General features: G+C 35.7%; 1 protein-coding gene across 1 annotated transcript in view; it reads left to right on the top strand.

Annotated features, from left to right (window-relative positions):
- Positions 1-16238, top strand: part of LOC129005963 (fibropellin-1-like) — a 51405-nt gene that overhangs the window by 23209 nt on the left and 11958 nt on the right. Inside the window, exons 5-6 of the mRNA XM_054435040.1 lie at positions 4914-5173; positions 6339-6564. Coding sequence (XP_054291015.1) covers positions 4914-5173; positions 6339-6564 — 486 coding nt within the window. The remainder of the gene's footprint in view (positions 1-4913; positions 5174-6338; positions 6565-16238) is intronic.

Here is a 16238-nt window from a genome sequence, read left to right on the forward strand (position 1 = left end):
CCTACATCTTTGAGCGGATTTAAGTATATAGATAATAGACCATATATACCAGAAAACTATGTATTTAAAAGAATGGAAGATAATCTATTGATTGGGGCTAATGGTAATATATTTACAGTACAAGGAAAGAGTGATGTTATAAAAAATGAATGAAATTGCATACGAACTTATAAGCCTGCAAGAAAGAATTTCATTAGAAGGTCTTTTAAAGTATTAGGTATAAACGAAACTGTACAAATAGATTTAATTGATATGCAAAACTATGCTAGAGGGAATTCTGGCATTAAATATATTTTAACTTTAATCGATACATTTTCTAAAAAAGCTTATGCTGCTCCGCTAAAAAATAAGACGGGTTTGGTGGTTACAGAAGCCATTAAAACCATTCTACCCAAGGGGGTTAAAAACATTCAATCCGACAATGGAAAAGAATTTTTTAATCAATATTTTAGCAAACTAATGAAACAATTAAATATTAATCACTATCACACATTTTCTACAACTAAGGCTGCAATTGTGGAGAGGTTCCAGAGAACTTTAAAGAATTGGCTATATAGGGAATTTAGTGCTCAGGGGAGTTATAAATGGTTGGATTTACTTCCAAAGTTAATTCGAAAATATAATAATAAGGTGCATAGATCTATAGGAATGAAGCCTAACCAAGTGAATATTAAGAACAGTAAATATGTGCATGAGAGGTTGACTTCTAAAGTAGTACAAGTTAAAAAGCCAAGATATAAGGTAGGTGATAGCGTGAGAATTTCCAAGTATAAACATGTTTTTAGTAAAGGATATACTCCGAATTGGTCAGGGGAGCTATTTACAATAGCAGAAGTAAAGAATACAAAGCCTGTGACTTATATCTTGAAAGATGAAAATGGTAATATAATCAGGGGAGGTTTCTATACAGAAGAGTTGTTAAAGACCAAGTATAAAGACATGTATTTGATAGAAAAGGTAATTAGGAGAAAGGGTGATTTATTATATGTCAAATGGCTTGGGTTCCCAAGTAGCCAGAATTCATGGATTTCCACTAAGGATGTCCAAGGGAGCGCGCCATGACCCGAGTTCGCGTGCAAACCACACACATACATGTGAATGGGTATCGATTTGAAATAGAAATATAATATATCAACTGGAAAGGGGAATGGTAGATGTACTAGCAATTGCATATGGGGCAGAGGGGAGTGGTGAGGGGGGAGGGGGGGAGTTGGCACAAAAACCCCGCTCCTCAAAAAACGGCACCGACAACCTATACTACTATACATATACACATGCATGGGTCAATAAATGAATTTTTTTTATTTTTGCTTAATATCGAATATATATATATAGAGAATAAGTAAAAAATAAGGTTTGACAATTATATAGGGATTTGCAGGCAAAGATCAGGATTTTAGATTTGGTGGCCAAAAATAATCCCCATAAGAATAACATGGGAAAAACGTGTCTAAAGTGGGGTAAAACCGCTAGTTCACCACTACTGAACATTTTGTACTTTTTCGTGTTATTTTTGAGAATCGAGGATGTTTTTACGTATATTGATTGATAATGAAACCTTATTAAGTATAATTATTAACAACCTTATTGAAGATATATATTATTTTTACAATGTTATATAGCATTTAACACAAAGATTTCCGTTAAGGGTCATTTTAGGGTAGCTCAAAGTAGATTTAGGGTAATTTTAGCCCACCTTTAGGGTAAAAATTGCCACAACGAGGTGGCAACTCTACTAGAGGATTGAGAGTTAAGCCGATCATCAGTCTCAAGTAAGAGACACGATTCACGGCTTTTTAAATATTGTATTATAAATACTTGAACCCAGATAGTGCAATTAGGTTAAAGCAAATCGGGGAGGTCATGTACCAGCTACTACAAATTCACTGCGAGAGTCTGCAAGTAAAAACGCGTTTCAGGATACTAACACTGGTTTAAATTGAAAAAAAAACGTGATTTGTTTTAATCTATGTTGGGTTTATTTGTTTGGGAAAGGTTCAGTTTTTTTATTTACTAATTAATAATATAGATAAATAAATTAAACGATGGTGGATTAAAACTGGAAATTCAACTCGGGAGACACCAGCGGCAGTTAGACGAACTGTTGCGAACGTCAAAGCGAAAGCGCACCAACCACCAGCGCACCTAGTGGCGATAGGCCACGGCCTTCGAAGTGGCAACGTCGCAAGTGGTGTTGTAACAGCTGTTTTGTTTGGAAGCAGCTAATGGTATTTGTGTGTTTACGAAAGATTGGTTACTGGACTATGACAATATTGATTCCGCTTAAAATGTACAGATCTAGATTTGTAATTCATATTGTTTCGGTTTTCAATTCTGTATGTTTTATTTTCAATATTTTAATACATTTATGTTCATAAAGTTAAATTTAAATCAATAGAGTGCGAGTTAATAAGCTGATGTCACCTGTCTGCCATGTTATCTTATGGGACTTATGTCACTTAACAACACCACTTTCGACGTTGCCAATTCTACCAGGCCGCGGCATGTAGTTAAAGGTGGCCGCGGGCGAAGGCGCATGGCGATTGGCCGACTGACGTGCGGAAGCGACTGGCGACTGGCGAGGCGACTGACTAGATGAACTGAACTGAACTGTTCAACTGTTCGCGAATCGCGAGGCGAGATCGATCAGGGCGAGACTGGCGGGGCGGGCGAGAGGCGAGAGTGAGTTCTTAAGGTTAAGAGAAGCAGACCAAGTGAAATTATTAAATAAGTTTATCTATTCAATTACTTTTTTTACATCTACATCAGTTGATTAGTTCATGAGTCCGCATCGCATCGGAGTTATTGCATGTCTAGGCCTCGACCACAACTGCTAAGCATTTTTAAATTTATAAATTTTTTAGGCCCTTTTATGGCAATTGGCAATGCACCGTTTTACAATTAGCAGGAAGAAATTTTGCAACAATAAGCATGCAGTGCAGAAGTATGCAAAGAACTCAAAACACAGTGATACCCTTAACATGGTATTCATTTCGGACCCACACGAATTTCACACCTCAAGAAGTGCGTTTAGGGTGACTCGTGTCGTGGGTCATAAATTTTTACCCATTCGTGAAGTATATGCAGTGAAACTGGCATAGTTTCTACCTAGCAAACGAAACAGTGCCTCATATAACACGTGCAACGCTACAAACGTTGACCGCTAACTCCCACTACATCATCTCAGTCTGTATAAAACACATGTAACTTACTGTATTAATAGGCTATAAATAAGTTGTGTACCGTACCTACAATTAACAGCCTAACTTATATGTCTTATACTTATACTATGCCAGACCGCCTTGATGAGGGAGACACACTCAAGACATCACTTATCAGGTAAGATGACACAACCATTAGAGAATCAGTAAATCACACTGATAACTTAATACCATGACATAACCGCAATGAAATTGAAGAAAGAATAAAATCAACTATGAAAACAACAGAAGAAGAACTAAATACTATCAGAGCTTGAAAATCAACCATTCAAAAACATTTCAAATAAATTTCACAGCTAAAACCACTCAACCCCAAGAACCGCAGGAAGGAAACAAATATTGCAACAGTGAACCATACTAAATTTTTAGGACTCCAACTAGACAGCAAACTAACTTTCAATAAGCACTCAGAATTTTTTATAAACAAACTATCCTCTGCATTTTATGTAATAAAACGAATAAAAACCATAGCAGGGGAAAAATCCAGCAGTAATAGCCTACCACTAACTCATGGCATCCCACATCAAATTTGGCTTAATAGCCTGGGGAAGTGCACCTCAAACATACATAGAACCAATCTTAATACTACAGAAGAAAGCTTTAAGAATATTAAATGATCTTCCATTCAACACACCCTGCCAACAGTACTTCAGAGAAGACAAAATACTAACAGTTATAGGCCTATCCATGTACATCTGTGACACCATTCTATACTCCATACAAGAAAACAACATGACAAGAGCGGAAATTCATCAACAAGGAAGAAAGACGATATGGATCTCCCTTACAAAAGATTAAAGAAGGCACAGGACCAACCCCTGTATATTGGCACACAATTTTACAACCTCCTTCCCCAAAATATCAAATCCCTAAAATCTAACAATACCAAATTCAAACAAACCTTTACAAATCATCTCACACAAAATCCATGCTACACTAAACAAGAATTCTACACTATTAACAAAAACACATAGGCTCACACATACACGAAACACCAGCGAAATAGCCTAGGCTGTCATATCATCCAAATCAAGAACTCAGGTCAATCTTTGACCATCAATAAACTTCCTGGGGCCCAAAAAAGAAGACGTACCCCATGTCTTAAGGTGAGTGGCAGTGAAGAGAAGGTAAAGGCAAAGGTAAACTCTCCTATCTGAATTAAGCAAGTTAATGAATTAAGTTAAGTTATCTGAATTGAGCATGTCTAGGCCTCAGCCTCAACCTCAACTACCAAGATATCTGCAGAGAATCAAATACTGTAGCCTAAGTTAACTCAAAATACAGTACCTAGGCTAGGTCTATCCCTATACACAAGAAGAGTAATCAGGCTATTACATTTAGTTTCTACCCAGTAAACCAAATGTAGATCTTCATTAACAGTCAGCACAACAAACCTGTGCAACACTGCAAACGAACATCATGCTCCCACTACATCATCTCAGTTTGTATGAAAAATATGTTAAAGAAGGTGTCTACAATAGTAACTTATGCCAGAAAAGAAGACACTCATCTTAAGTTACTGATCAGATTACACAGCCATGAGAGAAGCAGTGAACTCGCATACTTATATCTGAATTGGAAATGTCTAGGCCGCAACTTCAAACTAAAGCCTACACAACTGCCTTTCAAGCCACTGATTCACCTAATTAATAACCTTTGGATCATTTTCAAACCTCATTGTTTTCTTGACAGAGGAGCTGTGTATTCCTTCTCCTTGCGGTGTCAACACTAAGTGTGATGTCATCAACAACACCCCGACTTGTTCCTGCCTGCCAGGCTACGTTGGCTCCCCTCTGAGTGGATGCCGCCACGAGTGTGAGAGTGACTACGACTGCCCTGCTTCCCAGAGTTGCCAGAACTTCAAGTGTCAGTCTGCGTGTGCCACCGGAGTCTGTGCGCCAAGTGCCAACTGTGTAGTACAGAACCACCGAGCTGTGTGTTCGTGCCCTCCTGTAAGTAATAGGCCTAGACTCTATTTTTCTGCAAGCTCACAAATCAGAAACTAAATGTACGTAATGCCTAACTTATGAAATCTATGTTTTAGAAATACCGGTACTACCCCGAAAAATTCAAAGTTCATTACCCCTAGCCCATTTAGAAAGAAACAGTTTAAAACATAGTGGGATATAATTTTCAGTCTTTTGTTTACAGCAACGTCTATTGATTAGTAGTGTTTCATGAATTGGGTGGTTCGAATATGAGTGGAAGGTCTTTCTTCAGTAAGCTACTCTTTAGGCCGGGGCCACACTTGTAACTTTTAACCAGCAAGACTGTTTTTTCCGTTTTCACGTGCGACGCACGTGAAACAGTTTGACCGTGGCCACACTCGTCTTACGAGATAGGTTTTTCGCGCAAACCAGTGAGACTGATAACTTAGAGCATGCCACACTGGCAATAAAATCGTCCGTGTCCGTGTTCCGCCTCCCCCCCTCCACGTACTAAATCATTCAGGACAACTAGACACGTCCGTGGAAAAAATTCAGCGAGATAAGATGAGTGTGTTCACTCCCATAAGCCGCAATGCCCCGCGACTAGTTTTACGTGCAACGCCCGTGGAATGTTAGTAGAGAATACACGTGGGATTCCGTTTGTCAGTCTCGCTGGTACGGACGTTTTTACTCTAGTGGCCTGCCCCATATACCTTAATGTATCTCTCAAATCCATGGGTAACGCCCGTGGAAAAAATTCAGCGAGATAAGATGAATGTGGCCCCGGCCTTATTTGGATTTCCATACCAGAGCAAACAGTTTAATTTCTTAAAATATTGAATCAATAATGGTACGATAAATATCGTTTCGATTGATTAAATTAGAGTGGCAATCCGCTTGCGATTGGTGGACGCTTGCGCACAAGAACCCTTCCCTCAACACGATTATGTACAATCATGTCAACAATTGATTGCCATTAGATTGAATTGAGACCTGTAGCATCTAGTTATGTGACTCAAGTGTTATTGTGAGCTTTAACCCTCACCCTATATGCTATCTCAATTGACACGTTCCTTTTCACCATTAATATAAGCTACTGATATTTTTATCAAGGAGTCTACTTTATTGTCAACAACACGTTCACTTTCTCACAAAGTATTGTTACCGTAAATATCTTGTATATTTACAGGGTCATGTTGGAGACCCATACGTCTCATGTCGGGCCGAATGCTTCACTCACTCCGACTGTCCTTCTCACAAACCATCCTGCCTTAATGCCAAGTGTGTGGACGTATGTGCGGGAGTTTGTGGAGTTAACGCCAACTGTCGCGTAAGAGATGGAACTACAGCTGTCTGCAGTTGTCCCAAAGACATGACGGGAAACCCTTTTGTCAGCTGTCGCCCATTCGAGAAGAGTAAGTTCTATATTTTTTAGCTATGTAAGGAAGTTAAATTAAGTGTCACATTGAAATATTGGACTCAGTTGTGCTAAAATTGCGTGGGCTTAATTTTTGACAAAAGTCGTTTTATGAAAGCACCAATTTCACAAATAATGGAAAGAAATCTGTATTTTTAAAACCGAAATAGATAGAAATATTCTGTTTGTGGCAATAACTGTAAACAAAGGTTCCACAATTTTTTACATCAAAATTACTTCTTTAACCCCCCTAACAGGGTAGGGGGTAGGGGGTGACTTTATTTTTTTCAAATAGCAAATATTGAGTGACCCCTCATTTTAAAGGGTTTGTCAAAAGAAACACAATGACGCAAATCCAAGGTGAGTATCTCACCCCAAGCCAAAATGGCGGGTATTCCAAAATGGGTGCTTTTTCACATAAATTAAATTTTGGAATACCCGCCATTTAGGCTAGGGGTGAAATATCTACCTCGGGTTTGCGTCATTGTCTTTCTGTTAACAAACCCTTCAAAATGATGGGTCACTCAATAAGTTAGGGGTTGTTTTTTTTTAAGTAAGTCACCCCCACCCCCACCCTGTTAAAGGGGTTGAAAAAATATTGTTGATGTAAAAAATTGCGGAACCTATGTCAACAATCCCACAAACAGAATATTTCTATCCATTTCGGTTTTAAAAATACAGATTTGTTTCCATTATTTGTGAAATTGGTGATTTTTTCACGTACAGTAAATCAAATTTTGGAATACCTGTCATTTTTGCTAGGGGTGAAATATCCACCTCGGGTTTGCTTTATTGTGTTTCTTTTGACAAATCCTTCAAAATTATGAGTCAGTCAATAGGGGTTGCTATTTGAAAAACATAAGTCACCCCCTACCCCCACCCTGTTATGGGGGTTAAAAAATATTTTTTATGTAAAAAATTTCAAAACCTTTTATAACAGTTATTGCCACAAACAGAATATGTCTATAGATAGACATATTCTGTTTGTGGCAATAACTGTTATAAAAGGTTTTGAAATTTTTTACATAAAAAATATTTTTATGAAAAATAGATTTCGGTTTTAAATATACAGATTTATTTCAATACTTAATTTACACACTGTATAAACATTGTGTACTAAATATTTTTTTGCTGTTCAAAATTACACCAGTCTAAAATGAATAGGTTCAAACTATGACCAATCAGTCTCTGGAAGTTTTCGGACAACAACTGTGGCGAAATCTCCATTGTTGATGCTACGACACTGTTCTCAACTTCGTGATTTCAGTCAGTAAGCAGCAATTTTCTGTTCCCAAATACACTGAAATAGCAGAATAACAAGTTTGCTAGTGGGAAATCAAGTAGGCCTACTTATTTATGGTTGATAAAATCATCCTTTTGGGAGGATAATTTTTATTTTTATTTTTCATTAATACTGATACAGTAATAAAATCTTGGCAATACCTCATTATAAAAAATTTATTGGATTTTACTTGTGTTTGTTTAAATGAACGAAGTTCTTAACTAAGCCTAAAATTCATATTTATGCCTAATAAAAATGGATTTGGTAAGGGGGATATGGTATAATAAAATGAAATGAAATGTGTTTATTGTCCTTAGAATTTTCACAAATTATTGACAAAGTCATACAACTGCTAAGGTTTATAGCATAGTCAGTTAATAAATACAGTAAGATACAATATAGCTAACTACATAAAATGAGACACTTTACAATACACATTTTAAATATTACAATTGAATAGGTAATCTTAATCTTAAGAAAAATTTGTGGCATTGAAAATAATGGAAGTGATTAAACCGCATAACCAACAAAGTCCAACAGTAAATAATTTGGTCAATTCGCAAACTCTTAACTCTACTTAAAAATTAATACCAGACATTTCAAAAAATTCATTTAGAGAATAGAATGGGTTGTTCAAAAGCCATCTGTAGAATTTTGTTTTAAAAGTGTTTTCAGGATATTTTTGTATTAAATGTATTAGTTTGTTGTATATTTTTAGTGAGATTACAATATGGCTTTTAAGAGTTTTAGACAGTCTGAAAAAATCTATGGCAGCAACGCTTTTATTCCTAGTATAATGAACATGAGAAATTTGTTTGATTAAGTTGGGATTTTTTAGAACGTATGATACAGAGTCAAATAAATAAATGTTAATCACTGTTGGAATTTGTAGCTGAATGAACAGGGGTTTACAGTGTTCCTGTTGGGGTTCATAGGATATAATTCTAACCAACTTCTTTTGTAAGACTAGAATTTCCTCTATCCTACTGCAATTGCCGTAAAATATAATATTGTATCTAATAATAATACATTTTTCAATCCTTAATTTAGGCCTATAACTAATTTACTTATTTAAAAAAAACCATTCTTGAGCATATTTTTTTTAAAAGAGCTTACTAATAAATATTTTTATATTTATTTGTACAACTCAATTAAAGTATATCCTATTGAATGAAGACTTAAAAGACATTTGAGAACTGGAACTAAACAAGAATCTTATCACAAGTGTTATTTTGTCTATGGCAGTGTATTTTGAGGTTTGCATCTTGAATTCATTTGCATGGGAAAGTCGTTGTCTAGCACTAGAGCACTACACTTGTAAACACTATATAGGTAGATGATTAATTTAACACAGTAATACAAAGCTGGTAGAAATTATACGATCTATTTGTTTATAATGAATGTGTGAAAGTCATTATAAGAACTGACTGATGATGATATATTCAGTTTTGATAAGTAAATCTGTTACCTATTCTTGTTTATGTTATTCAATGATCCTTGTTCAACATAAATACATATACCATATACCAGTCACTTTTCCTGATTTAAAATATTAGTTTTATGAGTTATTCCTTATTCATACCCTATAGGTACAGTGTATACTATAAAAAAACCTGATAGTGAGTAGAGCAGTGGTGAAGTTGTAAAGGGACATTGGAAACGGCTTTTCCTTTTCCGGTAGCTTTGTAAATAAGTGGTGATTTTATCCCCTCAATGTTATCCCCAAAGTCAAATGCAGAGCGTACTGACTGGAGATACTGGAGATTTTACAACTACAACACTGTTGCTTAAAACATAGTGGACACAAATAATTTGGCACCTGAAATCACTGTGATGTGTGACTGATTTAGGATGAAACATAGAGCACAAGAGCCTAGGTTTTTATGATTTATAGTTTGGATAGCAGGCTTACATGAATGGGAAATAGTCCAACCAAACAGCACAAAAATTGGAACAAATCTATCTTCTGATATTTGGTTTGATTAGAAAGGGCTTATTGCCTTAGAATTAAGGAGACAAAGGACAGTATAAGCACGCTTACCTTAGAAATATACAAAAAAAAAACACTGAATATTTCGATACCGCTGGCTCCTTTCTCATCATTGAGAGTCACATTGGATTCTTGAAGTAAAAAACCAGTGAAAGACTTCCAGAATCCTGTGTGACCCTCAATGTTGAGAAAGGGGCCAGTGGCCTTTAGGAAGATCTTAAACTTTTGTAGGATGTCAACGGCATATCTGATTTTAATTTTAAATACACCGCTCGCCATGCTTTATTTACTACAGCATAAGATGGTATGCTTTCACCGTTTTAGCTAATTCCTCCCTACAGGAAAGAAGGGTTTTTCATATGTGGTACAATAACATACGGATCTGGGACCGATTTTCTTTATGGCCCCATAGGGGAAAAGTAATGATGTAGTTCAATTGTTGATATATGTATATTTGTGCATATATTGTATGAGGTTTTGGCTAAAACAACAATTTATTAGCCTACCTTTTATATAAAAAAAATTTAAGTAATCATTAAACCAATGTTTTATATAGGTAAAATAAATCAAGGCATGTTTAATGAAATCTTTTGTACAAAAATAATCATGTAAATGAAAGATGGTTTGCCAAGGGGGGGGGGGGGATTGACTCACATCATTTGCTTTCAAACCAAACCAAAATATAATACTTGATAAAAACTAATCAAGTGCTTACCAGCCCGTCCCGCACAAGTGTGAAAGCGAAAGCGTACATAATAGCCAATGTTCTAAAAAACTAGCCATATGGTTCGGTCCCGTATTGGAAGTTTAGGTTCGTCTCGGTGATGTTTCAACCCCGGCAGAGGTTTAGATCTGTCTGGGCGAACCCGCACTGGTGTGAAAGCTCCCATAGGCTATGATTCAATTAAACAGGGACCTTCCCGCACCGTGCTGGTTTGAAAGAGGGCTTAAATTTAGCAATTTCCTAAACCATTTTGTAGAGCTTAAAAAAACAAATAATTTCGTAGGGTATATTGAAGTGTTTTCATGCACTTAATGGTTATATGGAGCAAATAAAAAAAAAATTATAAATTAAAAATACTAATGTTATTCTTGTGGAGAATAAGTAAAGTAAACTGTTGTAGTTTACTTGTTTATGGATGTATTTTGATCAATCTTGATATTTTTTAGCGAATTTCCCATATAGGGAATAAGCTATTACCGTAGGTCTCATGGTAAGACCTAGACCCGGGACCGATTTACTTTTTCGTTTTGAGGTCCCCAGAGGCCAAAAACACCATCCGTTCAAATTCATATATATATATATATATATATATATATATACACGGCCGCGCCCGGGAAGCCAGTCACATGAAATATACACTGGAAGTCAGTCAGTTGCACCCCCCAATATATTTCAAGACTATGATATATATATAATATATGTTGGTAAATATCTTAAGCCTAGACATATCTGAACGTATATATCTCTTTTTTTCTTAAAAATACTAAAATATAATTACGTAAAAAATGCTATGTTAATGCAGTCACCACCGCATTTGCATGGGAAAGCCAGTCACGTAAAATTTGTGCTGCTAAGCCAGTCACTATATATTTTACCGCATACCACTGGAATCCAGTCACTGAAAATCCACCCGGGTATCCCGTCACTTCAGTCACTTTCACTCCTGCCCTTCTACTTTGTGATATTTATTTGTTCTACAAGCTTGAAAATCCGCAACTCAAACAAATGGATTATGCTTCAGGCATTGAGCCCTCTCATAACCCATCTTTCGCACTTCATTTTAATTAGTTGTCTTCCAGATTACTTAACAATTACTATTCTACAGATTAAATACCTAAATGTCAATGTAATCTTTGGTCGTCTTAATAGTCGTCCTGGCAACTGTGGATACAAATATGTACCGTACTAATTCGCAAGCGTAAGGTGGGAAGTTATTGCTTTATAGTCGCACAATTAGGCCTATTGTTGAGTCCTTGGAGGCAAGCGGCCATCTTGGATGATTTCAAAAAGCTGCAAAATTTATCGTCCAAAAATATTTTTCAAACACCAAAGTGTTTATAATTTAAATAGCTAGTATACTGTGGGATTAGAAATGTTCTTTGTAGTTTTGAATTATTCTCCAAGGGAGTCCATTAAATAAGTTAACGGTCACGGTAATCTTGGAAAAAGGCCAACTAATACGAAAACAATATCCTGTGTTGCGCGGGCCGTAGCACACAAATAGTTTTCCCGCCTCAAACAATCAAAGGCGTGTGGAACAAGGCAAAATTCTTGTCTCTTTTGTGGCGAGAGGTAGGGGCGAGCCTAACGGGTTCCATTGATGGGCTACCCGGCTACCGACCGACCTGGGGTAGCGACTAGCGAGCCAGTGGATGGTTAAAGGTTCTGCCGGTTATTTCCATCTTATTGCTGGTTCTCGAGCTTTTGAGCTCGTTGTACAGTGAAATATTACTTCCCTATTTTATATAGCCACAATCAAAGCGATTTTTACAAGAAAGAATGAAGATATAGACTCAGTGATGTGTGGTTACTTAATTAAATCATGTTCCTTGATTGTTTACCCTTTTGTAAGAGCCAATAATCAATCAACTTATATTTCTTTATTTTTCGATTTATTATCTATATCAATTCAAGAGGTAGCCCTGTACCTGGTTAACAAATATACCGATTACATTTAACGTGTTTTCTTTGAGTTACGCCCCATGGGATTCCAAAGTTTCACAATGTTTACATTTTTGAAGAATGTAGATAACAGAATGTTTAACGAAGTCAGCTTTAAATGCTGTCAATAAAGTTCTTTGATTTTGCGGTCCAAAAGGTAGAAACGATTCGATTTGTGAAACTTTTAACTTTTGCTACGAGCCTGTTAATTGGAGATTCTGACATTCTTAATTTAAGGAAGTAAACGTATTAACATGACGTGTTTGGAGTGGGATTTGAAATATGTGACGTGTATCAAACTTTTTCTCTTCAAAATCCTCTCCACAGGTACGGCAGCTAGGTTTATTAGAATTCAAAAGTTTTTTAATTGTCCTCCAATGTTTAGAAATTATTTTTCGATCAAGTTGAGTAAAGAATAAATAATTGTTTTGCCAAATTATGTTTCGAAAACAGGAACTAAAAATAGATCAGGAAATAGATATTTTAGTTCAGAAAACAAAGCCAATCAAATAGGCCTACGTACTTTTTAAATAAAAACACTGGTCAGATGGTTTTTAACTTTGCTGTTTATTTACTTCAATAAATTTCTAATAAAAATCACCACAGGTACTAATCTATATAAATAAAATTAGAGTTTTGTCTATACATTGCTCAGAATCATCAACTTTTAGATTATTTTTACGTTTTAAACATTCAAGAATCCGAAAAAAAGTTTCATCTCAATTCCATTATTATCTCAATCATCAATTATTATCTCAATTCCGTTGTTGTCTATCTTCCGTCTGTCACGGTCCAAAGGCCATTTTACGCGGCCTTCTCCTGAAAACGAGAGTACCTATCAAGATCCTCGAATCATTTTAATGTATTCACTGGATTGGCGAAAGTGTCTTTAGCTATTAAAATATGGCCTCGCTACTTTGTAAAAAAAACTTACGGACGTTTAAAACCCAATTTTGTGCGATTTTTGTCAAGTTTTCTCACAATGTTTATCACATAATCATCATATGAAATAGCGAACAGCTGTTCGGATCAAGATTATTTTTCTCTAGCTGTCACTGATATGTTTACATTGAATATTGTTTACAAATACCGCAATCATTTCAGATAAAGTTTCAAAAGCAAATCCAAACCAAGTTGGATTAAAACCGTGTTTCCTTACATAACGGATTTAATTAATCGCAAGTGCAATAATGTGTAGGGTAATCGTAAATGAAAATAGAGCTTCTTTGTGTATAGAATTTCTATCGAGTTTTGGGTTTATAACCGGGGAAAAGACTTTGACTCAGTGTTCTATATGCCTGGGAAACTTACATTTTTTACATAAGCGTTACCAATAGCTTACATATAAGGTTTCAACTCGTTGACGGCACTTCAATGGTGGTTGTGTAAAGTGTTTAGAGACAACTGCAGTGGGTGATTGTAACAGAGGTTTACGGATTATGCTCAAATCGTATTTCTAATATGTCTTCTCAACGCTATGTGCTGCTCGCTGGACCATACGTCCAACAGACCAATTATCCATCTCTTGGGTTCGTAGGCTTAAACAATTAGGGTATTCATAAGTTGGTTGCGCATATAACTCAGTGTTCCGTACGGACAGGCCAAGAGCACCTTTGATAGTGAAATTTCCAACCTGAATGTTTAATGGCGAGGTTGAGGTATAGTATTTTAACTATATATTGTTTGGTTAGTTAGGTAAGGTTAACCTAACCTAACTAACCAAACGATATATGGAATTAAACAATCGAATAATCAATATTACTAATTTAGTTGTTTGTGCCAACAGATAAGGAAGTGTACCCCTCATAGATCTATTACGCATTTTTTTTACTTGAAACTGTCAGATACTGTATTTGTTTGTATATAATAGTTTGGCTAGCATATCTGAAAATATGCAAACCAATAGTTTTTCTTTATTTAGGAAGGTTTCAACTGACCACTAGAGGATCCCCGTGCGTAGAACGGGCACACAGCTAGTAATTAATATTTAATTAATACATCTTATCTTACTAATATTATAAATGTGAAAGTTTGTGTGTTTGTTTGTTTGTTTGAAGTTCAATCACGCATTAACTACTGGCACAGAAGATATACTGTTTTAAATTTATAAATAATTTGTCATATTGTGCGAATCTTGGTGATTTGCTTTTTTCTGCTGTTTAGGTGCAGTGGTAGAACATTATTATGGATATGGTAGATGTTGTATACTATATTATACCGTAAATTAAAGAAACGACACGACGAGTGTCGTTGTCAATAATGTCGTCGGATTCTGACTGATGTCAGATGTTACACTGAATCGGTCACAGGGATAATAATTAGTTGTAACCTACCACTAGCTTACCTAACTAAGTTTGAGTGTTGCTATTTGCAGTGTGGGATGATTGCACTGGACAGTTTAGCTATCTATTTCAGAAAAATAAAGTTTAAAATAAATCAAATTCTAGGATGTGGCCGTTTTGAGATGGATGCTTTCAGAGTTCAGTTTAGCCTAGCCTGAACAACTGGATTAGTAGCTTGACTTAGTGGTTCATCCATGTTTAGTTTATAAACACTAATCAATGCCTAATCTAGATTATAGGTGCCTTATTCTACTCTGTTTTAAAACTAATATACATAGGCATAAGCTTTAATTTTGAGTTTGAGGCTTTGGACTTTAAGTTTGAGGGATATAGCCTTGTTGACTCATACTCTAGAAATCTTCATAAGGGAGGTGGTGTAGCTATCTACATTAAGGATCATCTCAGTAAATTTGTATCAAGGTTCAGGCCTACTTGGGTTAAAAATTTGTGCAGCGATTTAGACTTTGAAGTTGTAATGGCTAAGATATGTATTGGTGTTTTCATTCTATTTGTGATTGCTATATATAGGTCACCTAATGGAAACCTGTCCACTTTCTTGGAAAATCTTGATGTTGCCTTAAATAATATTCCAAAAAGTGACAGGGTGAGAGTTTGTATACTGGGTGATCTGAATATAGACACTTTGAATGACAGTAATGAAAAGAGAAATTTGTTGGATCTGACTGAATCTTTTAGGTTAGTGGATATTTTAGGCCATTTGCCCACTAGAGAAACTTTATTATCTTCATCTTCTATTGACCATATAATCACAGATGCTAAGTTTACAGAAGCCAAAGTGATAAATGGTTTTATATCTGATCATTATGCACAATATGTAGATGTTAAAGCTGTTGTAGCTTACAATTGTACTGATACTTTTTTGTACAAGCGCAAATTTAATGAAGTAAATGTAGCTAGCCTTAGACATAGTCTGTCCAGGGAAACTTGGGATCCAGTTTTTGTTCATATGGATGTTAACGATAAATGGAAGGCGTTTTTTGACATCCTATTGTGGCATTTAGATGTAACTTGTCCTGTAACTAAAATTAAAAAGAAAGGTAATGTTCATAATAAAGCTGTAAGTAAAGTGGTTCTGAGTGAACATACATTAGGTTTGCAGGAAAGTATGATTAACATGCATACTATTTTCAAACAAACTGGAAGTGAGATCTACAAGGCAAGGTACACACGACTTAAGTATCTTTTTCGCAAAGAAGTAAAATTAGCAAAATCTGAACATATCAGATCTAAAATAACTTCATCAGATAATGTTTCTAAGAGTGCATGGTCATTTGTAAATAGCATTAGAAGTAAGCCTAGTTTGGAATCTGGGCCTAAGAGAAACATATCCCTTGTAGAAGGTAATGAGGTAATTGTGGATCCTGTTGATGTA

This window comes from Macrosteles quadrilineatus, unplaced genomic scaffold (assembly GCF_028750875.1).
Source record: "Macrosteles quadrilineatus isolate MER2022 unplaced genomic scaffold, UCM_ALF_1.0 Scaffold_47__1_contigs__length_942521, whole genome shotgun sequence".
In the NCBI taxonomy this organism is placed as follows: Eukaryota; Metazoa; Arthropoda; class Insecta; order Hemiptera; family Cicadellidae; genus Macrosteles; species Macrosteles quadrilineatus.